This window comes from Centroberyx gerrardi, chromosome 13 (genome assembly GCF_048128805.1).
Source record: "Centroberyx gerrardi isolate f3 chromosome 13, fCenGer3.hap1.cur.20231027, whole genome shotgun sequence".
NCBI lineage: Eukaryota > Metazoa > Chordata > Actinopteri > Beryciformes > Berycidae > Centroberyx > Centroberyx gerrardi.
The window spans coordinates 5,490,997-5,515,870 of NC_136009.1; the positions used below are offsets into that span (position 1 = coordinate 5,490,997).

The 24,874-nt window shown below is 41.1% G+C and overlaps 1 protein-coding gene across 1 annotated transcript; it reads right to left on the reverse strand.

Moving 5' to 3' along the window:
* Positions 1-676: 676 nt before the first annotated feature.
* Positions 677-13,346, reverse strand: fitm1l (fat storage inducing transmembrane protein 1, like). The gene is made up of 2 exons (XM_071906269.2): positions 13,168-13,346; positions 677-1,352 (listed from the first exon to the last, which is right to left on the reverse strand). The coding sequence occupies exons 1-2, from the start codon at positions 13,344-13,346 to the stop codon at positions 677-679; spliced, it is 855 nt and encodes a 284-aa protein (XP_071762370.2).
* Between the last annotated feature and the right edge of the window lie 11,528 nt (positions 13,347-24,874).

Below are 24,874 nucleotides of genomic sequence, written 5' to 3' on the forward strand. Positions count from 1 at the left end.
GCATCAGCCATACTGTTTGTCCATCTTATTCTTTTATTACTTCTCGTTCATGTTGTTTCCCATCAAAGTATTGGACTGCTATGGTTTTTCATCAGTCCTTCAAACATCGACCTTATCTGGTAAATAGCGCTGTCCATCTTAGTATCTTTTAAATCTGACCTGTGGGTTTCTCTAAAGCCAGTATTCCTCGATTAACAGTGTTCCTGGAATTTTCCAGCCTGGGCTCTAACTGAGATATTTAGTCTCTTCCCCCTAGATCTTTCAAACACTAAGTCTCGTCATGTGGACAACCACCAGAAACACACCTGCCACCCACTGTGGGTCCCAACTATGATCGTTTAACAAACCAGGCCTATGAGGACTAAGAACATGTGCGTTTGCAGCACTGGCTTACAGTGGAAAAAGAATGTTACGATGCACAGATGCATTTGTGAAAGCCCACCTGTGAATAAGCATTTAATCAATTCTTACACACTGCCTGTTTTAAGACAAATTGAAAACTGGACAGGACTGATTTTTCCAGAAGAATCTGCAAACATCTTCATGGCATCTTAACCCAATGAAGGAAAACTCAGTTCATCTTTGCATCGGTTTAAAAAGATCCATCCTTCATTGTATCTGTTTGAGTAAAACTGTCCTATCTTGCCTCTCCATTGTTTTCTGTGATCCGTTCATGTCACTGATCTCGGCTCACCTCCCCGTCCTCCTCTGCTCCGGTGCTGCCGGTCTTGGTGTTGAGCAGTCCCAGTCCGGGCCGACCGGGGCAGTACCAGCTGGGACCCAGCCGGTAGAAGCCCTGGTACAGGCCCCTCCAGCTCAGGCACCCCAGAGCGCCCCCTAGCAGCTGCGTGGGGAACTGAGGGAAGTAAGCCAAGAGACAGAGCAGCAGAAACACCCAGAGCCCCAGCAAGAGAACGCAGAACAGGAAGAGGATCCGGAGAGGGGCGTCTGCCGTCCCGCCCAGACTCAGGTAAGGGCCGAACACGGCGGTTTCCTCAGCCAGCAGCAGGCAGCAGAGACAGAGGAGGAAGACGTCTTGTGAAACTTCGTAGCCCCTCCACAGCATCCCGGCCCCCAGGCACTCGGACTTGCTGTCCCCTTCCCGCAGCAGCAGGAGAGACTGGCCGGCGGCGTCCTCTAGGGGGGCGGCTAACGGTTCGTAGCAGCATCCCGTGGCGTTCTCCAACAGGTCCAGGAGCCTGCGGAAAGCGAGCCACAGCCCGCCGGCCGCCCCGAGCCGGGAGAGGTGGCGGAGGGAAAGGGAGAAGGAGCGGCGGATGGAGAAGGAGAGGAGGAAGACGAAGGAGCCTACGAAGAGGCACGTCCAGCCCCAGCCGGAGCGCAGGAACATCCTGGATGGAGGAGAGGAGAGGAGGAAGAAGGGGAGGGAAGAGGCGAGAGGAGAGAAGATGGCAGAACAGTTAGACACTTGAACAGAACTTGACACCTAAAACCATTCACATTGGTTACACCTATAGAGGAAAGTTTAGTGAGCAGCCAATAGTGCATTGGTCCAATGCACCATGAGGAAGCTAAATTGAAAAAGTAAACCCAAACTTCTTCAAAAATGACTATTATATAACTTGATAAAAGTATTCAGCCATATCCTTAAGGCCAATGAGTGATGTTGAATGATGCAAAGATGCATCATTCCTGCAAGTTTCATCACAACTATGGGACAACTATGTAGATCCAGGCAGATTTTCCACATATGAAAAATACATATCTCCTAATCTACTAGTAAAATGTAATCTAATGTATAATACACACTGTTACTGCAAACAAAGGTGAGACTTTGTCCAGAGGTAGTCAGTGGTAGTGATGGTTTGAGTTAAGCTGGATTGCCTTGTGCACTCCAGTCAATTGTAAAATCCAACATTTACATATACAGCATATACAGTATAGTACAATATACCATATGGAAAGGTGAACGTATGTTTTTATGCACCCACACGTTTTTTATTTTTATTTGTTTTATACACATCCCAGGAATTCTACCTTACAGATCAAATTGGGCAGCACATGGGACACTATACTATACAGTTGTTCATTTTAATCTTAAATTGATGAAATTAAAGACCTTATAACATACTTCTGTATTATAATGGAATGCAATTATTTTACGTAATTATTATGATTTGATGGAAGATCCCCATGGCACTGAGCACTAACAGCTGCAAACATAAAATAAACAGAAAAGGGCTTTAGTGAAGCCATGGGTGCTGTCTCCCTGACCCTGACTCCCTCAGTCTCTGGTTGTCCTTGCTATGGTACTAATAGAATGGACATTACCTAAAAAAATAAAAAATACAATTCACTTGTTTCTAGCATTTCCCTATGTGAAGGTGATCGTACCTGAGTATCACTATTTTCTGCCGTTTCCCTCAAACCTGGCTCAGCTTCCTCTTGCTAGAGGAAACGTGACATGACAAAAAAAACAAGGAAGCTCTCAAAATACCACCCATTAATATTCAGATAACCTCATGGCTATGACACAGTCGCCCATCACTGGTTTTAATGCACCATGCTTACGAACTGAATATTATTGCGTGGTAGATAGATAGGAGATGGGCATCGTTTTTATGGCATCAACAACATCTTTAGCAAAACCACTTATACACTTATTTTATTTTTAATCACTTTATTAACTAGCAAACTTTACGCTATAGCTATTTCTGTTACAAAGATGGATCGTGTGAAAATGACAATGACACGTCTGTCTGTTTACAAGTTAAATTCACTTGAACACATTGTTTTATCACTCACGCTGGGTTTAAAACAAGACAAAATGTCTAGTTTCTTCTTTACCAATATACTCACAACACAAGCTGTCAGCTCCGCTGCTCACATTAAACTGTCTCTGCCTGTCATTTGATTGTGCGTTTGTTTAAATTGGCCCAGCGTCCCAGTTGGGTGGAGTTTTCCTTTTTTTAAGCACCGTGATTGGCCCGAAGGTCCAAACACCGCCCAGCCGGCAAACTTTGGTGTTAAAACGAGCCTACCCTAGTTGTTTAAACAAACCAACCAAGAAATAAGAAACCAAAACAGGCGCAACCATCGGCACTGCTTTGTATTTGTTTTTTCAGAACCGGAACGCGCAGTTCCGTCATCAAATTCACTCGCGGAACGCCGTTCCGTTACGTTCCGGCCCGATATCAGCCTAGAATATCTTGCTCTGCCCAAAGATTCAGCAGCTTTAGCTGGGAACGCCACTGGAGACTCCGCTGTGTCCAAATGCCACAATGGAGCATTATGACGTCACAACGAGCATTATGACATCACACACTGCATAACTCTGTGTGTATATATAATGGGCTGAATGTGAATTTGGCTATGTCCATTCTGTCATTAACTTCAGAGGGACAACTCACAAACATGTCTTTTGACTATGGAGAACCTCCGAATCTGCATAGTCAACCCCAACCTCCACTGCTCCATCACTCTCCAATGATGATGTTGAACACAGGGACCGGGAACCACACATCCCCCGGAACCTCCAGCATATTTCCAATTACTGGAGGAAATGTTGCAACCTGGGACTTCAGCCACAGCTCTGGGCCTCAGGTACAGTCCAGCTACTGGTCTGTCCTGAGGGAACAGCAGCCCTCGAGAAAGAGGAAATGGGAGTTTTACTGGAATGATCCAGTGGTGGTACCCACAAAGAGGAGAAAGACAATCCAGTCAACCTTTTTGCTAACCTCTGTCCTGAGCACACGCAAGTCCTCGCGAAAGAGGAAAAGTGAGACTTCTGAGGAAGAGGTGGCGACACCTTCAAAGTCGACACAGCCCACCCAGTCAACCTCTGTGCCAACCTCTGTCCTGAGCACACGCAAGTCCTCGCGAAAGAGGAAAAGGGAGACTTCTGAGGAAGAGGAAGAGCTGCTGCCACCTTCAAAGAGGAGGAAGATCACCCGGTCAACCTTTGGACAGAAAGGTGCACAGAAGCCCTGCAGAAAGAAGAAACTTTTGCAGAAACAAGAGACTTCTGCGGTAAATGTGGCGACACCTTCAAAGTCGACACAGACCACCCAGTCAACCTCTGTGCCAACCTCTGTCCCAAGTGGACAGAAGCCCTGGCAAAAGAGGGAAAGTGAGACTTCTGAGGAAGAGGTGGTGACACCTTCAAAGTCGACACAGACCACCCAGTCAACCTCTGCGCCAACCTCTGTCCTGAGCAGACGCAAGTCCTCGCGAAAGAGGAAAAGGGAGACTTCTGAGGAAGAGGAAGAGCTGCTGCCACCTTCAAAGAGGAGGAAGATCACCCGGTCAACCTTTGGACAGAAAGGTGCACAGAAGCCCTGCAGAAAGAAGAAACTTTTGCAGAAACAAGAGACTTCTGCGGTAAATGTGGCGACACCTTCAAAGTCGACACAGACCACCCAGTCAACCTCTGCGCCAACCTCTGTCCTGAGCAGACGCAAGTCCTCGCGAAAGAGGAAAAGGGAGACTTCTGAGGAAGAGGAAGAGCTGCTGCCACCTTCAAAGAGGAGGAAGATCACCCGGTCAACCTTTGGACAGAAAGGTGGACAGAAGCCCTGCAGAAAGAAGAAACTTTTGCAGAAACAAAAGACTTTTGCGGTAAATGTGGCGACACCTTCAAAGTCGACACAGACCACCCAGTCAACCTCTGTGCCAACCTCTGTCCCAAGTGGACAGAAGCCCTGGCAAAAGAGGAAAAGTGAGACTTCTGAGGAAGAGGTGGTGACACCTTCAAAGTCGACACAGACCACCCAGTCAACCTCTGTGCCAACCTCTGTCCCAAGTGGACAGAAGCCCTGGCAAAAGAGGAAAAGTGAGACTTCTGAGGAAGAGGTGGCGACACCTTCAAAGTCGACACAGTCCACCCAGTCAACCTCTGCGCCAACCTCTGTCCCGAGTGGACAGAAGCCCTGGCAAAAGAGGAAAAGTGAGACTTCTGAGGAAGAGGTGGTGGCACGCCCAAAGTGGAAACCGATTAAAAGGATCACTGGTCCAATCTCTAACCCTAACCCTCAGGACTCCTCCAGCGATTCTACTACCAACCAGCCCCGCAGAAAGAGGGCATAGAAGAAGACAGGGGGAGAGGCCACGGTAAATAATTTCCCCAGACTTACTGTGGAGAACCACAAAGCGTCTCTAACATCTTCAGAGAATGAGACCGCTACATGCAAGCAACTCTAAATAAACATGTTGCACATGTACATGATGTTTTTGTCATTATATAAAGGTGTGAATTGATAATGAATAATAATTCAATGAGTGCAAGATGTTAAGGGTAATTGTGTGAAACTCTGGTGAGCATTTATATTAATACATGAAGCAAAGACAAAGGTTCAGGACACCAGTAGTTGCCATATAACATAACATAGTTTAGTTACGTCAGCTTGTGAATCTAAAAACACAAATATCAGAATGGATTTATATAGCCTAAATATGAAGAAAGATGAAAAATAATAATAATGTGGGTTACTTTGATATCTTGTGTTAGAGATGAGCAAATTCACTACAGTCTTGAAACAAATCATAAATCAGAGTAAATTCATATAATCGTGTATGTATGTAGACGGTAGAAGGATACGTTTGCTACTGAATGCTTACCCAATGTGTAGATGGAACTTGCAGCTACATCTCAGCTCTACATGCCACTGTTTGGCATTTGGATTTCTTCATTTTGTATTTCTGACAGGCAGTGGCTGTTATATTTTAAAGCACATATGTTTTTTTTGTATTTTTTTTTTTTTTAAACAATATATTTATTGAGTTTTTCTTTTTTTTTACAAGGCAGATACAAGGCAATCAATACAAACAGCATCAGACATTAATCCCCCCCCCTCCAAAATGTCCGTAAAGGGCAGAAAATAAATACATAAATAAACTTTAACATAATAGCAATAATAATAATAACAACGATATTAAGAATAACAGTATACACAATTGTGACAAGTACAATATGTGGAAGAAAGATAGAAAAAAACAAAACAAAAAAAACAAAAAACAAAAACATGAAAGAAGAGGTAGACATGCTATATACATGCAGTATATTATTCTCTTACACAGTGTTGCAGTGCACCCGGCCCATTTGTGGTTTACCACAGCCAACAGCCCCAGGGAGCACCCAAGATCTCAGCAGAGCACTGCAGTGCAGCTTCAGGTCTGACCATGGACATCATTATTAAGAGAAGTTCTATTTTGTAAAAAGGCTACAAAGTCTCCCCAGCATTTATCAAAAAGTAATGGCTTCTTCCTGAGATTAAACATAATCTTTTCTGAAGGTAAGTATGATGAGAGCTCTTTAAGCCACAAAGATACACTAGGGGGCTCCTCACTTCTCCAGCGAATGGCTATACATTTATTAGCCGCAATTAGGGCTAGTCTGATAAAGCGAATGTTGCCCCTCAAATTGATTGGTAAAACTGAGTAGTCCCCCAGTAGTGTCAGTCTCGGGTTGCTTGGGATCTCCACCCCTACAATTTCTTTAATGGTGTCCAAGATAAATCTCCAGTATTGCTCCAGGCATCTACATGTCCAGAACATATGTAAAAGAGTCCCTGTTTCAGTCTTACATCTAGGACAATATTCTGAGCAGCTACTATTTATCTTATGGAGGCGTTGAGGTGTCAAGTAAACCCTGTGTATAAGGTTAAACTGTAAGAGTTTGTGTCGACTGTTATAGGAGAATGATTGAGAGCTATCACAAATCGACTTCCACTCAAAGTCCTCAAAAGCATAGCCAATGTCCATTTCCCATTTAACCTTTGCATTAAGAACATTACTTTCTGTAAGACTCATGAGTCTGTTATAAGCAAAGGATAGAAAACCTCTAGAATTATGTTTTTTTTGCATCATAGTATCTATCTGAAAATCCTCTAAAGGGGCAAGTTTTCCTCCATGCTGTACTCTAATATAATCTCTAACTTGTAGATATTTAAAAAAGTGTGCCGAAGGAAGCCCAAAAGAGGATTTCAATTGTTCAAAGGATTTCAAATTGTCGTGTTCAAATAGGTGTCCAAACGTACATATACCTCTGTTATACCAGTCTCTAGTAATGCCATCTCTCAATGCCCCAGGTAAAACAGGATTAAAATGGAATGGGGTAGACCTGTATATTGTGCGGACACTCTGAAACTTTACTCTAATTTCATGCCATATTTTAGATGTATGTTTTATCATTGGATTTGGAGTTACGTTTTTCTGACTGTGATAGGAGGGAATAAATGGAATACTTGACAGCACTTCTGTTGTGTGAGACTGTTCAATTTGTTTCCATGCCGGAGGGTGTTCTAAGTTTTTAATCCATGTCCAAATAGCTCTGGATTGAGCAGCCATATAGTATAGCTGAAAGTCAGGTAGATTCAACCCCCCTTGCTCAGTGGGACAACAGAGGGTTTTGAGCTTGACTCTCGGGACTTTACCATTCCACAGGAATCTAGAAATCCGTCTATCCAGATTTTTAAAGAAGGCTTTTGGGATTGGTGTTGGAAGCGCTTGAAATAGGTAAAGAAATTTGGGTAGGATATTCATTTTTATACAGTTTATTCGTCCAATTAGGGATATAGGTAGAGATTTCCACCTTTCCAGATCTGCTTCCACTTTTTTAAGCAGGGGGTCATAGTTGAGGGAGAAAATTTGATCTAATTGGTTGGGTATTTGCAGACCAAGATAACAAAGCTTATGAGGTTCCCAACGAAAGGGAATATTGTCCCCTGATAGTTCTTGGGCAGCTGAATTGAGAGGCATTATCACACTTTTATGTGTGTTTATTTTGTATCCAGAGATGCAGCTATATTCATCTAATAGAGTGCAAAGGGCAGGAAGAGATGACATCGCATTGGTCAAATACAGCATAATATCATCAGCATATAACGAAATGACATGTTTTTCCTGTTCAACCATAATACCCTCTATAGCAGGGTGTGCTCTTATAGCAATTGCGAGAGGTTCAATTGCCAGTGAGAAGAGCAGCGGGGACAAGGGACAACCCCGGCGTGTACCACGTGACAAGGGGAAAAGAGATGATATATCAGCATTTGTTCGAATCATTGCTGATGGATTGAGATAAAGTATCTGTATCATTCGTATTAAATTAGGACCAAAATTCATTTTCTGTAAAACTGCAAAAAGAAAGGACCATTCTAAACGATCAAATGCCTTTTCGGCATCTAATGAAAGGGCAACTACAGGGGTGTTGATCTCTTTAGCACAATGAATTATGTTGAGGAACCTTCGAATGTTATCAGAGGAAAAACGATTTTGAATGAAGCCAGTCTGATCTTTGTTTATAAGGCCAGGTATTACAGTCTCCAGTCTAGTGGCTATAACCTTGGTGAACACCTTATATTCTGACGAGAGGAGGGCAATGGGCCTATAGGATCCACAGAGTTTCGGGTCTTTGCCTGGTTTCAGCAGAACTGTAATCAGAGCTTGTTCTAATGTTTTAGGTAACTGGTAGATCTCAATTGCATGCTTAAACATATCCATTAGTGGTGTAATCAGACTAGATGCAAAAGCTTTATAGAAGTCCATAGGGAATCCATCTGGCCCTGGCGATTTTCCTCCTGAAAGCTTTCCTATTGCATCTAGAACTTCCTGTTCAGTAATGTCAGCCTCTAGATCGTCCCGTGGCTCCACAGCCATCCCCGGAATGGCAAGTCCCTCTAAGAAATTATCCATTTTACGAGTATCTACACCCTGAGAAGAGTATAAATCCAGATAAAAGTCCTTAAAGGCCTCATTGATAAGTTTAGGATTATGGACTACAGTGGCACCATCTTTGATCTTAACTGAGGGGATACATCTTGAACTATCCTCTTTTCGGATCTGCCAGGCTAATAATTTACCACATTTGTCCCCATGTTCATAATACTGTCGTTTAGTTCTGGCCATGGCATTTTCAACCACCCGAGTACCTAGCATATCATACTCAACCCTTTTGTTGTTTAGGACGTCAAAAGTCCTCTTGTTTCGTGTCTGAAAATGTTCCCTTTCAAGATTCCTAATCTCTGATTCAAGTGTTTCGGTTTTTAACAGATGTTGCTTTTTTTTCCATGATGCATAACTTATAGTCTCACCTCTCAAGTAAGCCTTTAAGGATTCTCATACAATGGTTGGTGAGGCAGTCCCTTTGTTAATGTTAAGAAAGCTGTCAATGTTGTTTCTGATAAATTTGACATAATCTGCGTCATTGAGCAGGTGTATTGGGAATCGCCATAGTCTAATACTACTGGCGGTGTTCTTTTGAGCTATCAGGAGCATGAGAGGGGCATGGTCTGAATGAGTCATAGCTAGGTATTCACATGAGGATATAAGGTGGATTTTTCCAACATGAGCAAGAAAGATATCAATTCTGGAATAACTTTTATGAGCATATGAGTAGAAAGAGTACTCATGTAGTAATTTATGTGTGTCCCTCCAGACATCTACAAGTTTGAAGTCTACCATTTCTTTTTTAAGTACCTTAGCTGCTTGGGTTAGAATTTTGGGGTTAGAGGACGACCGGTCTTTGGATGGATCCAGAACTAAATTCATATCTCCACCTATAATAAGCTCAGTAGAAGGACATGTAAGTGTGAAAAACACACTTTGGAAGAATTGAGGGCAATCATAATTTGGGCCATAAATATTAACTAGTGTAATAGGTTCACCTGCTATGGAGCCTTTAAGTATCAAGTATCTGCCCTGTTTGTCTTTCTCAACATTGTCCACATGTAAAGGGACATTTTTACCTATCAATGTGGCAACTCCCCTAGATTGGGATGTAAAGGATGAATAAAAGATCTGCCCCTGCCATTGAGGGGTCAGCCTGGCATGTTCTGTGTCCGTTAAATGGGTCTCCTGTAGTAGAGCTATGTCTATTTTATGATTTTTCAGAAAGTTAAGTACCTTTTTTACGTTTCGACAGTTCGTTGATGCCATTAGTATTCCATGTCAAATACCTAAGAGCCACAGTTGTCATTTTCCCTATCTATTTCTCCCATAAGGTAATATAAGATACAATGAAACCATTTAGGGTATCTAGCCCCGGCCACTGCCACATCTAAGCGAGTCATTTCCATGTCCTGTACATTGAAGGTAAATGTAAAAGTAAGAAGAAAAGAAAAGAAAAAAGATACAAAAAAAACAAAAACAAAACTAAACCTTATACGCCCCCCTTTTCCCTGACTTCCTCCCCAACTGAGGAAGTACCAAACCCTTTGTCTTCTTGACGCTTTTTTAACGCAGCTGTAACCCATCCAGCTACATTATTAAATGGCACCAATCCTCCTCAAAACTAAAGTAATCTATTAGCCTAGTCCACCAGACATCCAACCCAGTTTACAACAAAAATGTACACTCAGTAAAAGTGAAAACACCAATTAAGCTTTTTATAATGTAAAACAGTTCCTTATAATAGCACTAGGGGAGGCTATTCCGGCTAAACTCCCAGTGTGAGAAACCTTGAACATCAAACACACAAACAAAAAATCCGATGGTTAAAAGGATATAAATCCCTCTGCTTCTAGGCAGCTATTTGTAGTTTAACCAGCCACCCTCTGTTATGTGCAAACATATCAATAATGAAAATATGAATGATAAAAATTAAAGTGATCAGTTTTATTTTACCATAGGGAGATTAGTTTGCAGCATGATAAGAGCCTAGAACGGATATATGTATGTTATAGCTCTTTCTGAGCAATTTCTAAACATCCCTCTAAGTACGTGTCTGTAAGCACCCCACCGGTAGACTACTTACATTTGGGGCCCAAGATGTAAATAATGAACAACTCGAACAGAGTCCAAAAAAGAATAGTGGTCGACCAGGCATCTCGACCATACCGATGTGGGAAAAAACAACGCTCAGCATCCCCGCAAAGCAACAATCCCACGTCGAACAGTCAATTTAAGTCGGAGCAAACACAAGTCCTCAGGTAATGCCGGTCCATCTTAACCAGGCGCAACGAGTCCATTCTTGGCCGTCTTTATTTCTTCTTTCCCGTGAGTTACGACAGCAGAAGATGAAGCCAAACCGGGATATTTAGCCCAGTGTGTTCAGTTAGTTGGTTAGTCTTGTGGCGGTATATCTGGGCGATATTTTTTCAGGTAGTTTTCAGCAGCCTGCGGTGTTGTGAAGGTGCGCCTTCCTCCCTCTAGATCCATAGTGAAGGTGGTTGGATGTAGCAATCTGAAAGTGACGTTCTTTTCCTTGAGTTTCCTTTTCAGTGGAGCAAAGACTTTCCTCTTTTTATACAGGGTTGTAGACATATCTCTGAAAATCATGATAGTCGAGTTGCCATATTGTAGTGAGCCTTTGTTCCGGGCTGCATCGATGATCTTGACAGTGTCAGAGAAACGGAGGAGCCGGACTACAATGGTATGGGGTCTGGCGCCATCTGCTGGGCGTTGTTGCAGCGATCTGTGGGCACGTTCCACTTCAAAAGTTTCCCCTTCTAAATCGAGTATCTTGGGTAGCCATTCCTGTATGAATGCCACTGTGTTCTTCCCCTCCACTCCTTCTGGAAAGCCCACCAGCCTCAAATGTTGTCTACGAGCTCTATTCTCTTGGTCGTCCAGTTGCTCTCTCAGCTCTTTCAGTTCGCCCTCCGTAGTTTTTTTGTAGTCGTCGAACTCATGCTGCATGGCGGTTAAGGAGTCCTCAAACTCACTCTTTCCCTTCGATGCACTTGATTCGGTGTCCGATGGCTTCGTTGTCACTGACAATTTTCTCCATTGTTTCAGAAAGTTTAGTTAAACGTCCCTCAATCATGGATTCAATCCTCTGTATTCCTTTCTCCATCTCAGATATGAACCATTGTGGAGGTCTGTCAGTTGGCTCGCCGCCATTGTAACCAGCGTTCGGTGGGGGTGTTCGCCTACTTTTCTCGTCCTTTGTCGCACCTTCATTCTTTTTCGGCGGCCTAATCCCGTTTCCAGTATTTACACTTATGAAAGTAAGGATGGTGTCAAATTAATTCAGTTAAGAATCGAGAGAAGGCTAATTTTAGCGAGCTATTCAGCGGAGGTCAGTACCATACGTCTGTTCTCTATGCTTCCATAACCGGAAGTCCTTTTTGTGTTTTTTTTTTTACAGTTTTCTTTATTAAGTTTGAATTTTGAGTTTGAAGACTTCATCTTAGCCAAGTTTTCAGTTATCCCCAATTAGGCTGTCACACAGATTTAGAAGAACTAATGCCAAGTTGCTCTCACATGCCTCTCACTGATCTTGTATTGCTTGCCATGTTCACAAGACACCAATTTTGAAAGTCATATCAGCATATAGTTATACCAAAATTCACATGCTGATCTTTATATGTATGCTGAAATTCACATTCATCTTGATTTTGACTTTTTCAGACTTCACACAGTCTTGAAGTTACCCAGTCACACTTCTATACTTTTATTTGACAGGTCTGCATTAAGTTAATGGGACCCATATCCGAGGGCTGTGAGTGTTAACCATTAAGTAGATTGTCTTTTTCTGTGTCTGCATAGGTCAATGGTTCCCAAAGTGGATTCTGGGGACGACCAGGGGTCCTTTAGAGGGTTCCAGGTGGTCCCCAGCAAGATTAGGAATACTTTCATTTCACTATTATTTCGCCTCCCTATAAGTCAGCCCAATAAGAGAATGTATAAGCAAGGCAATTTTTTTTTTTTTTTAAATAACAATGGTTTTCATCTCCACACTGGTATCACCCCACTTATAGTACTGGCAGTTACATAATTCTGTACCAAGTCATATCTAACAATAACTAGAAAGATGGTACTCAGTAGAGTGCATACCTCCGCCAATGTCAGCAATGGTCAAACAAGAACTGTGCATCCTGTCATGATGAGTCTCCTCAGCCTCTGTGGTGCCAGTGATAAATGGCTGTACTACTGATCAATTGGATGGAAAGTATTTCTACTAAAGGAGAGACTTTAAGAAATGTTGACTCTTTTACACGAGGGAGAAAAGATGGATAGACTGATGCATTGTGAGACACCTCTGATTTCTCAGAGATTTTAGGATTACCTGCCTAAGGTCTGATTCAGCACATCCATCCACATGAATGATTCAATCAAAACACTGACATGTGCCAGAAGCTGTTCCTTGGGCAGGTTTTCCATGAAAATATAACACATGGCAGGATGTAAGGCAAGGTTGCTCCCACCAATCGAAAAAAACATAGCCAATTCCCGCCTTTGTGTCAGGAAGTAAGCGGGAAGTAGTCTCACCTGTAGAGGTAGTGGGTCCTCTTGGCAAAGACGCTGTACTGGGACACCCAGAGGCTCAATGCCGGGCCAAACACCACCAACGCCGACAGCAACAGGTGGAAATGCCGCCGGAACAAGGTATTACCCAGGAGCCGGGCCGCTAGGTCCGTCAGGACCACCAGCATTGTGTTGAGGAGCATCTGGACCCAGAACCACCTCTGATGGGATCTGGACCGAACTTATGTGAGACGGAGTAAATGAAAATAGACTGCTGCTGGCTCTGAATGCAGCAGTGTAATGAGTTTTCACCTCTGACCTAATAGCATACACCCTGTGTCATGCGATAAAGCTGAAATCCACTCTAGAATGTACTTGACATGGTAGTTCTAGCTGTGGATTACCTCTCCTGCATATGGGAACAATTCAGCATCTTATACACTTAGAATCCAAGAGACTATTCATGTGCACCAGTACTGAGCAAAAGAATGTAAAGTCTGGTTGGAATCAACCAGTCTAGACAAACTCCAGTCTTTTTGAAGACTGGGGTGGGTTGCTGGAACGTAAAAAAATTGATCCTGAAATTATTTTGCAGAAATCCAGATCTGCTGACTGCGTAGAGAAAATGGTTGAAGTCCACTGCGGTAATTCAGTTAGCTGCTAGTGTTTGGCATTCACGAGTAGAGTGTGCGTGACATGAATGAAGTGACAGCTGGCTTCACACATTCCACAGACTCCAGTAGTTACAAATGTGCACACTGTAAAATCCAACAGCTAGATTCCTCTGTCCAACAGACACTTCCAATGTCTTAGTGCAGCCAAGCTCCAGTATATCTAGTAGCTGCTTGGGTGTATGCTAGTTTAGTTAAAGCTCAGTATCCAAGATCCACTTTGGATTTTCTGAATCAAACATATCCAATCCCTTATGGTCGTTGCTGGGTTGAAGTTAAGGATCCAGTTTTGGCTTTTCCATGCATTTGCAGAATATCGAGTGAAGGTTGTTGCCTCAGTCTTGTCTGCTTCAATGCCAATCTCCCAATGCAACCAGTCCTGATAAAATATGTACTTGTTGCTTGGCTGTGGCTTAGCTAAACCTCCATGTTTATGATCCAGTTTGGATTTTCCATGCAGTGAAGAATGCAAGCAATCCCCCAGAACTCAGTGAACTTGTTGCTTCGCTGCGAAATGTTGAGTCGAGCTTGTACCCCCAGTCTTCTCTGACCTTGTGTGGTGGCTTCCTGTTCTCTTCCTGTCGAGGGGCGATCGTCATTGGCCACCTCTGTATTTCTTGCGCAGGAACACAATGGCCTCCGCCGTATTGCAGTCAGCGTTGGCTGCCGTTAGCAGATCTGTTATATTACCCTGAGAGACTTCTGTCCAAGAGTTGTTGCTTCAGCTTCGACGCCTCCCCTCCCTCTCCCTAACGCTCTCTTCCCCAGTAATTCTAGCTACTCTCCTCTTCTCTCTCTCTCATTGACACCCACCCTCCCCAACACATACACACACACACACACACACACACACACACACACACACACACACACACAAGGACCTATGTTCTCGCCCTTCCATGCATCCCTTGGGCCTTGGAGGTGTCGCATTGCTCCTACTGAGAAGATCGAAGGTCGCAGAAAGGTTGAACTAGAGACACTGAACTCTTGTAGGTAATCTTTGGTAGAGGCTACCATTGTGAGCTGGGATTAAATTGAGTAGTGCTGATGCTGCTGAAAAGTCACAATTTTAAAGTGTCAACAATGACGTCAAATCTGCACGCATCAACTGTAAAAGTCAGGTTTGTATATGTGTGTGAGTGTGTGTGTTTTTGTATGTGCATGTATGGTGTATTAATAGCAGTAACCTCTGTACTGTATCTGCGCTGAGACTCAGCTGTTGCTGAGAAGGTCTGTCTCTGTCAATCAATGAACTGCCCTACAAACACACTCACTCACACACACACACACACACACACACACACACACACACACACACACACACACACACACACACACACACAGCCCCCCAATTTCTGTCCTTCCTCTCCTACTTTTCTTCTTCTTGTCTAAGCGGCATCCAACATATTTCTTTGTATGAAAATACTATGGATTATTACTTTAAATCCACTTAAATCCTGAGGGGGAGATGTAGATAAAAGTGAGGAAGAAAGGTTAAAGAAGGCTTTTTAAGTCTTGAGACATTTGAAACATGTATTGTGCAAATGGATGCGTAATTCAATAGTAGGAAGGTGATCCTACCGCCGGGTATACTCGGCGTATATCACTATATCTCCCATGCTCCCTCTGTCCTCACGCCCTCCATCCGTGTCATTTGTATCTGTGGGATGTCTGACCCAAGTGAACTCCTATCCATCTCAGGCGGTTTCTGTTTTGAACCTGTCTGTCCTCTGTCCTGAAATAAAAGTTGACCTGGTTTCAAAGTGTTACATGTCTCCCTTCTCTCTTTCCAGCTGCATGCCAATAGGTTGAGCAGTCTAGTCATGCTGACTTGTTGATATGATGCTGGCTTGTTGTGGGTCTAAGTGAGAAATCCACATCAAAGTCTATGTGCTTTGCTCACTGCACTTTGTAAATGTCCTGCAACTTTTTCACTACTCTGTTTTACTCTAATGTTGCCCTATTACCAGAGTTCTGCTATAGTGATCATCGGTTTTAGGTATGTCATATTGCTGATACATTTAGTCATATGCCTGTGAATGTCTGTGTTTTAATTTTTTTTAAATAAATTTGCTTTTAATTCTGGGTAGATGGATGGATGACATCTGGCCAGGGACTACAGATGAAAACTAACAGATTTGTGTAGCTTGCACATTTACAGAAATATTCATTAATGTACATTGTCCCTGTTAAACAGACTAATAAAAAATAAAAAAATAGAGTATTTAGTCACATGACAGTAAGGTATCTTTAGACTATTTGGAAATAACGCAAACTAGCTGAAATACAATAGCTGTGCAAGTTTGGTTAAACGTGCTTTCTTTCTAGACCAATATTGACCAGAATGGCTTCTTTAAAATGCTGCACTGTGAATGTCATAGGTGTAGACCTACCTAATTAGGTTAGACCCACCTAAAAATACGCTTTCATTGAAGACATTTTCCTTGTTTGTACTGGACATGTGCTAGACAGCTGATTTCTGCCTAATGACTTTCATTGCAACCACCATAAATGACTATTTCTTGTATCTTTTCAAAAGATGCAGATTGTTTGCTATTTTGTTATTTGAGTTTATTTTCAAAAGTGATCCCTAGATATTTATAAGCGATTTTCCGGCCACTAGAGGGCGACAGAAACCGCAACACATTTGTAAACACACACAGCAAAACTGCTGAGGCTACAGAAGCCCTTTAGGACAAACCGTGCATAAAGGCTAATGGCTAAAATAAATGTACCTACGGCGAAACATCGCCGGTTACCAGTCTCGCTTTGCCAAATTTGTCTCCCGCTGAACGTTACATGTCCCACACTGAGAAGTGAAGAGGCAGGTAGCAAGTTTACTACTGGAAAACGTTTACTCGCTCGCTTCATCAATTCCGCCATTACGATTTTTTTTCAGGGAGAGGAGGGGGAGAGGAGAGGAGCTAGTTTTTAAACAAGGAAAAGCGACCATGAGGTTTCACATGTGCCCTATAGATAAGTTAACATTACAGCAGATATGTATGTACTTAAGTTTCTTTTTGTTATTAGGTGTATTTAAATGTTGGATTTCGTGTCCCACCACCAGAAGGGGATATTCATTTGAACTAGGTAGGCTGAGGTCAGATAATATACATGTCCAGGGCGCTGATAGAAGGGCAGTGTGTCTGTGACAAAAGAAAAAAAGTGGTAAATGTCATGTATAAATAGCATTAACTTCTGTACATTTAACGTAAAAGGGATCCATCATCCAATAAAGCGGAAGAAAATATTAAGTTTTCTCAAAAAAGACAAGGTACAGATAGCTTTTCTACAAGAAACCCATTTAATAGATAAAGAGCACATGAAATTTAAGCGAGATTGGGTAGGCGAGGCTTATTATTCATCATTTTCCTCTAACAGCAGAGGAGTTGCTATTTTGATTCACAGGGCCACTCCATTTGTACTTAGCACATGTAAAAGGGACCCCGAGGGCAGATATGTCCTTGTTCATGGTACAATTTATGGTGTACATGCCACTATGATGAACATATATGCCCCTAATCCACCGCCTCCTTCATTTTGGACTAGGGTAGCAGCAGACTTGGAGGAATATAAATGCTCTCTTACAGTGCTGGGTGGTGATTTTAATTGTTGTTTAGACAACAAATTAGACAGGTCTCCAGTAGATACATGTAGAAAAACAAGTGCAGGTGCTTCACTAGTTAAACTGTTAGATGATATTAATCTAATAGATATATGGAGAATTTTTAACCCTTCGGCCAGGGATTATACGTTCTACTCTAATCAACACAATTCTTATTCTTGAATTGACTATTTTTTCATACCACCGCAGATCATAGGACAAGTGATTACATGCAGTATAGGATCTATCCATATCAGTGATCATGCCCCAGTTTACTTGGAAATGATCATGAGTGAAGCTATATTGGGTACACAGAGGTGGCGATTTCCATCATATCTACTTAATGACAAGGAATTTAAAGAAAAGATGGAGGCAGAGATAGATTTATTTTTTTATATGAACGACAACAGTGAAACAACTCCTGAATTTCTCTGGGAATCTGCAAAGGCTTACTTTAGAGGAGTCACTATTTCATACATGTCACACCGAAAGAAAACACTGCTGCTGAAGCAAAACGAATTGGAAGCAGATTTAAAAAAGGCGGAGTTAGCTCATAAATCTAATCCAACTAAAACAAATCTCATTAAAATACAAACTATCAGAGCGGCGCTAAATTCAATTCTGAATGAGAAAACTTCTAGGTCATTATTTTATCAAAGGCAGAGACTGTATGAATATGGGAACAAACCTAGTAAATATTTGGCACGCCTACTTAACCAGAAACAAAATCATAATACAATAGCAGGGATTAGAGATTCGGGAGGGAAAAGACATTTTGACAGGAAAAACATCCGTTCCGTCTTTGCATCATTTTACAAGTCATTATAAAAATCCGACAATAATAGCACCAAAGAAGAACTCGATAAGTTCTTTTCTAAAATTAAATTACCAACACTAACAGAAGATCAACAAAAATCTCTGGGGAAACCCATTCAGGAGAAGGAAATATTAGAGGCAATAGCCCTAATGCGCAGTGGAAAATCCCCAGGCCCAGATGGGGTTCCGGTGGAATGGTTTAAGGCTTTTAAAAATAAGCTCACTCCCTACCTGGTTAGAACCTATAACTACAGCTTCAACATTGCCCACCATTTACCGGAAACGATGTCATTAGCCAACATCTGTTTGATTTTGAAAAAAGACAAGGACCCTGAAGACCCAGCGTCTTACAGGCCTGTATCGCTCATTAATGTAGATGCAAAGATTTTGGCTAAGGTCTTGAGTTTGAGGCTTGAATCACTAATATCAATATTAGTAAAAACCTGATCAAATTAAAGGAACTTCTTCCTTTAATAACATCAGGAGGCTTCTGAACATAATACAGCTGGCCAGTGATAATGATGTACAGGGTTTGGTAGTATCTCTGGATTCATTAAAAGCATTTGATAGGGTTGAATGGCCCTTTCTTTTCTATGCTATGGAAAAATGTAAAATAGGTGCAGAATTCATTGATTGGGTGAAATTGCTGTATTGGTCCCCTAAAGCAGCTGTTGTTACTAATTCCTACTGCTCAGATCCTTTTCCATTAGAGCGTGGAACCCGCCAAGGATGCCCCTTGAGCCCTCTTTTGTTTGCATTGGCTATTGAGCCCTTAGCAGAGCTCATTAGAACTACCTCAATGATTAAGGGCTTCAATGTTAAAGGCACAGTACATAAAATTTCTCTTTATGCGGACGATGTCCTGCTGTACTTAGTCGAGATAGATACTACCATCCCATGTCTGCTTGAATGTTTACAACAATTTGGACATGTATCAGGTTTTAAGGTGAACTTATTAAAAACGGAGGCCATGCCCATTGGTGCTATGGCAGGCTCTGCTCCACCTAGTGGCTTTCCTTTTCGTTGGTCACCTAAGGAGATAACATACCTTGGAATAAGAATTGATCCCTCTCTTAAAAAACTGATTAAGCTTAATCTTAAACCAATCATAATGCGCATTAAGGAAGACTTGCATAGGTGGGGAACCCTACCTGTTTCCTGGTTGGGCAGGACAAGTGTGCTCAAAATGAATTACCTAGGTTGTTGTACCCCCTACAGATGTTGCCAAACTCAATTCCCAATAGCTTTTTCATGAATTTAGATAAAATGTTTACCCAGTTCATTTGGCAGGGTAAAAAGGTTAGAATGAAAATAGGTAAATTACAGAGAGGCAAAGAACAAGGGGGACTGGGAGTCCCAAATACGCAGCTTTACTATTGGGCAGCACAAATGCGGTATATATATGAATGGGTGAATCCAGATGTTACAAATATATGGATTGATATGGAGTCTAGAAACTGTGGTATACTGACACTAAAGGACTGCCCCTTTGTAAATCATAAGAAGGTAAAACTGGAGGTTCAAAATAACTTTATTGTTCTGAACACACTGAATACATGGAATAAGATTAAGGTTTGTTTCAAACTTAAAAATCATTTTTCACTTCTGGCTCCCATATGGAGAAATCCAGATTTCCCCCCCTCATGCCAGGATTTAGTGTTTAGGCTCTGGCAGGAAAAGGGTCTGGACCAGCTTGTTAAACTCGATGAAGGAGGAACAATGGAGTCATTCGAAGGCTTGAAGAGTAAATATTCTTTACAACAGTCTCATTTCTTCCGCTATTTACAAATAAGACATTATATACCAAAAAATATACATGCTCCAAATGTGTCTTTCTTGGAAGACATTCTTAAACAACCCATACCAAAAAGATTTATTTCTTATGTTTATGAGACCTTTGGTTTAAATTTTAATTATTCTACTGATCACATCCGAAAGCAATGGCAGATTGATATAGAATGTCAGATAGAGGAAAATGTCTGGGCAACAGTTATAGAAAATACACTTACTATTCTGAGCTGTAATACTGATAGAGAGACACAATTTAAAATATTACACAGGCTTCATTATACACCATTATTGAGGAGCAAGCTTGGTCTAAGCTCTCCTAAATGTACTAAATGCGATTCAGAAATTGGTACGTATGCACATATGTTTTGGAAATGTGTAAAGATACAAAGATTTTGGAGAGTGAAGGATGAGGTGGTTACCTTGATTGGATATGATTTGGAACCATCACCTCTTCAGTGTATTTTGGCAGCTAAAGTGGACAGTGCAAGGAACAGCCACAACGCTAAATTGATTGGAATACTCTTATATATGGCAAGAAAGACTATTCTCAAATTCTGGATTTCTAAGGACATCCCTGCACTGGATGATTGGTATAAGGAGGTACTGAGAATACTCCCTCTGGAAAAACTGACCTACACCCTTCATGACAATGTCGAGGGATTTATTAAGATATGGCAACCAGTCTTGGACACGGTGGACCCCTCTGGACTGAACTTTGTTCTACCTAATTTACAACATTGGAACGGACTACAGCATACCTTAGTGATTTGAATGTAATTATGTCAGCCTGGTGGTGTGTGTGTGTTTTTGTTTTTTGTTTTTTTCTGTTTGTTGTGTATCATGTTTGTAAAGTTGTGACTCCTGCTGTTTTTGTGTTTTGTTAAGGTAGTTAAAAAAACTATGGAAAAAAGTGGTTCTGTACATATTCCGAACTGGAAGTATATGTAATTGTTGTCGGAACACCAATAAAAAAAAAAGAATAAAAATTAAAAAAAAAAGGAAAAGCTACAACTCGGGCCGAACGTGACAACAACCTTTAGGAAAGAGGTGAAAACAACAACACAGCTGCTGCTGTGTGGCTGTTTGTTTATATCATCACGTCTCACGGAAATTTCCACGTAGCACACGTTAGTTTCAGGATTGGTTACAGGGTCTGAAATCGCTTATTGCAGGTTTAAGAGATCTAACCGTCTCCACTGCTGCACTGTTTAGGTAAGTTTGCAGTAGGTTTGATTTGCTACTATAGACTTTTTTCACAGCAGCCATTTTGACGTGTCATAGCAGGGTAAACACAGGTGTAACTAATAACATTAATGATGGTTACATTCCATTTAGGTGTTCCAGTGCCAGGGCCTGGTATTGTGCATGCTGGCTCACTGGAATGGCTGTGGAACACATAAATGGGATGTAACCATCATTAATGTTATTAGTTACACCTGTGTTTACCTGCTATGACACGTCAAGATGACTGCTGTGAAAAAGGTCTATTGGCTAGCTTATATTGTAGCAAGGTGACATAGTGAGTAGGGAGACCTTCAACCGGAGGATGTGGATTCAAGCCCTGTGTCTGAGCGTCCACCCTGCTGAAGTGTCCTTGAGCAACACACTGAACCCCTACCAGCCCCAGGTTTCTGTTCTGTAGCTGAGCCTGACCTTTGACCTCTGACCTCCCTGTGGAGGAGGACAACAGAAAAGAGGATTTCCTTACAGGGAGAAATAAGATATTGCATTACATTAAGATTATTGATGTCCCATTTCATTTGCACCAAGAAAGACTGCAATTGGCTCATTTTTGTAAGGGTATTTTCCCATGAATTTGATTTGAATACATAGGACATATACAAAGAAGGTATGGAGTTGCACTAAAAATGGATCCATTTATAGTACAATAGCACATGTCCCAACTAATGTACTGTAGTACCATCAAGCAGAAGCCCAATTTAGTGTGTTGCTGACATCTACAGGCACCAGAAAAAAAGTACAGTGAGGTGGACAGACCAAATCAACCACAAAATGAAAGTCACTGAGTTAAACGTATGAGCTTGGACAGTTCAATCTGTATTTGCTATTTCTATTGTTTGTTTGATCTTTCACAATCAAATGAGCCTCTTTTCAGTAATAGCACTCTACCTCTAAACCAGAAAATGTACCCAAACAAAAGGAAATCTCTAATAGAAATGAAGAGAGGTGTTAAGTACAAAACACACAAAAATCCTGAGGATAACATGAAAAATCTTTCCCCCGATCAGCTGATATTTGGGAAACTTTCTTCTTCCGAACTCTACTGAAATTACTGCCACTGTGTGGTTCAGCTGTAACATCTGTTCACTCCACTAATGCATTATTATTTATTATATAATGCATTGCACACAGCAAAATCTTCAGTGTTAATTTAAATCTTGAGAGTTTAAAAAGAGTGTTACAATCAACTCTATGCCAGTGTTTATATCAGCTCACAGTTTCAAAGATAATTGAACTCGTTTAGTAAAGAGCGCCCTCTTGGGTAATATTGCTGTAATAACCCATGTCAGAACGTGTTATGACTCTCACAGAGCTTACTTGCTTATTGATATAACCCCGTCACTCTCTGTTGTGTTGTGCAGGCGGCCATTTGCTGCTGCAGCACTGATTGATCACTGATTGATAACCCCTGTGCCACTTAACAAATGCTGTGTCAGACTGCTATGAGCCTGCACACTGAAGAAGGTCTAGCTGGCTGGAACGTCTGTGCATGTGTTTTATCTGCATTTAAAAAAATTTAAAATGATGTTTTTTGTTGGTTGATGCTATATTTTGGTTCTATAACAAATAACGTCTTAATAAAGTAACCTTGTAATGTAACTAATTATGTTTAAAAGTAACTTTCCCCAACACTGGTTTCTAAATATTCATCTGTCTCTATAAATATTGACCCGAGGACTCATCAGCTCATCGCACTCCAATTCCCACAATCCTTCACCTGTCCATGACTGTTGTACTACTGCTTCTGGGAAATCGCTGCCTAAAGTTAGCTTTATATGTCATGGGATAATGATTTACTCTTACTTTAATGTATTAGTCCATCTGTTACAACAATGGCTATTCATCATCAAATAAGATTCGTAAGCGCTATCAACAGTAGTGTCAATAAATATTTCCAAACTCAAATAACAATAGTAATTAAAAGATACTAGTAACTCCTAGAATACATTCTAAACATAAGAAATGATGAGTAAAATAAACAAGGAGGCAACTCATGTTACTCTCTGGGATTTGTGGATTTGTGTGGTTGGGATAAACGTATAATAGATGACTTAGATGACTGTAATCCATTAGGCTATAGCTATTAAAAGATGTGAATAGTTTTGCATACTAGCCTTATAATGTGCAAAGTCCAGTTTTGATTTTCTGAGTCAGCGATGAAAACAATAATTCAAACTATGTATAGCATGTCTGTAGTAAGGAGAATTTCTCTGTAATTTGAATTAAAAAAAGATTTAGAACTTTTACCCCAATTCCCAACGAACTGGCGAGACATCAACCATCAGAACTCTCTGTTCTTTTCATTCAAATTAAGATGTTTTTCTTTAGGCTGTTGTATGAAATCATAATCCTTTTCTGAATGGGGTCAGAAAATGAGTTATTCAAAAGCAGTTTTCAAAAACATCTCTTCCTGGACCTGCAGGCAGCGTTAGGAGAACAGTGCTGTTATTCAGATTTTTACACCTACTGGCATCATCTTACTGTAAATATTTAGTGGTGAATATTTTGATATTTCTAGCTGTTTACACAAGTTTTCCCTATTTGGATAAGCAAGATCAGATCTGTGCTGCAAAGAGTTAAAAATCAGATCCAGTGTAATCCAACCTTATTCCTATAACTGTACAAATGACACTCATCCAGTGTGCCATGGCTCCAGTGGGTATTTTTAATAGAAGGATAAACAATAGACTAAATGAGGAATGTTCTGCCTTGTGACAGCGGAGGACTGTCTCGCATATTTGTGCTATTTGTGCTTCACTTGCATGATCAACTGCTGCGTTTGAAATCAAGATGAATGCTATGGAAAATTCAAATTCTTGGAATATACTTGGAATAGTACTTGGAATATTCTATGTAATAATGTCCATATCTTTAAATGATAACCAGACAAATAAACATCTGATTGCATGTACTTTTTATTGAGGATGATGAAAATTTTTTTTTTACCTTTCCATCTCTGATGATGTCAGAAGTTTGGGGAATGACAAATCCATCCATGTCACCGTACAATAATACCCAACAGTGAAAGTGTCTTATACCTAGCTGCGTAACCATTGTGCTCCTAATCACAAACACTATCAGGTGGTATATTATGCAACAAATGAGAACTGAGAACATGTGTTCTATCTGAAGTCTTTCCATTAGAATAGCTAAATACATCATAAAAAGAAAAGGTAACACTTTATTCTGGGTCCACAATTTCCTAATAATTTCCTGGAAAGGAACTGTTAATTTCTCAGGAAGTTTCCTGCAAAGAACCATGAAATTATGTACTAATTATAGTGAAAATAGAGAAAGAGTTCAATGGTAGTTGGTAAGTACCTGGTAATTTCTTTAGGAGTGTCCAAACAGAACCATGAAATGACGTAGTAGTTATATAGAAAATTAGAAATTAGAGGAAGGAATTCAACAAATAACTATTTTATATAATTATATGAATAATGACTTGGGTTACCAACTTGACCTCTGCCTATTATTTTTCCAATAAATTGTTTATAGTTTGCAGTTCTTTCCAGGAAACTCTTTTAGAAATTGACAGTATCTTATCGACTCAAACAACGCCCGCAAACCCCAAAGATCATATATTTATTTACGTAGCACATCCTCA

Bases quoted from the DNA above. Each gene is read 5' to 3' on its own strand.
- fitm1l (XM_071906269.2), bottom strand. From the start codon at position 13,346: ATGCTCCTCAACACAATGCTGGTGGTCCTGACGGACCTAGCGGCCCGG. The intron at 1,353-13,167 runs GTGAGACTACTT...TCCTCCATCCAG, and splicing joins AGGACCCACTACCTCTACAG to GATGTTCCTGCGCTCCGGCT.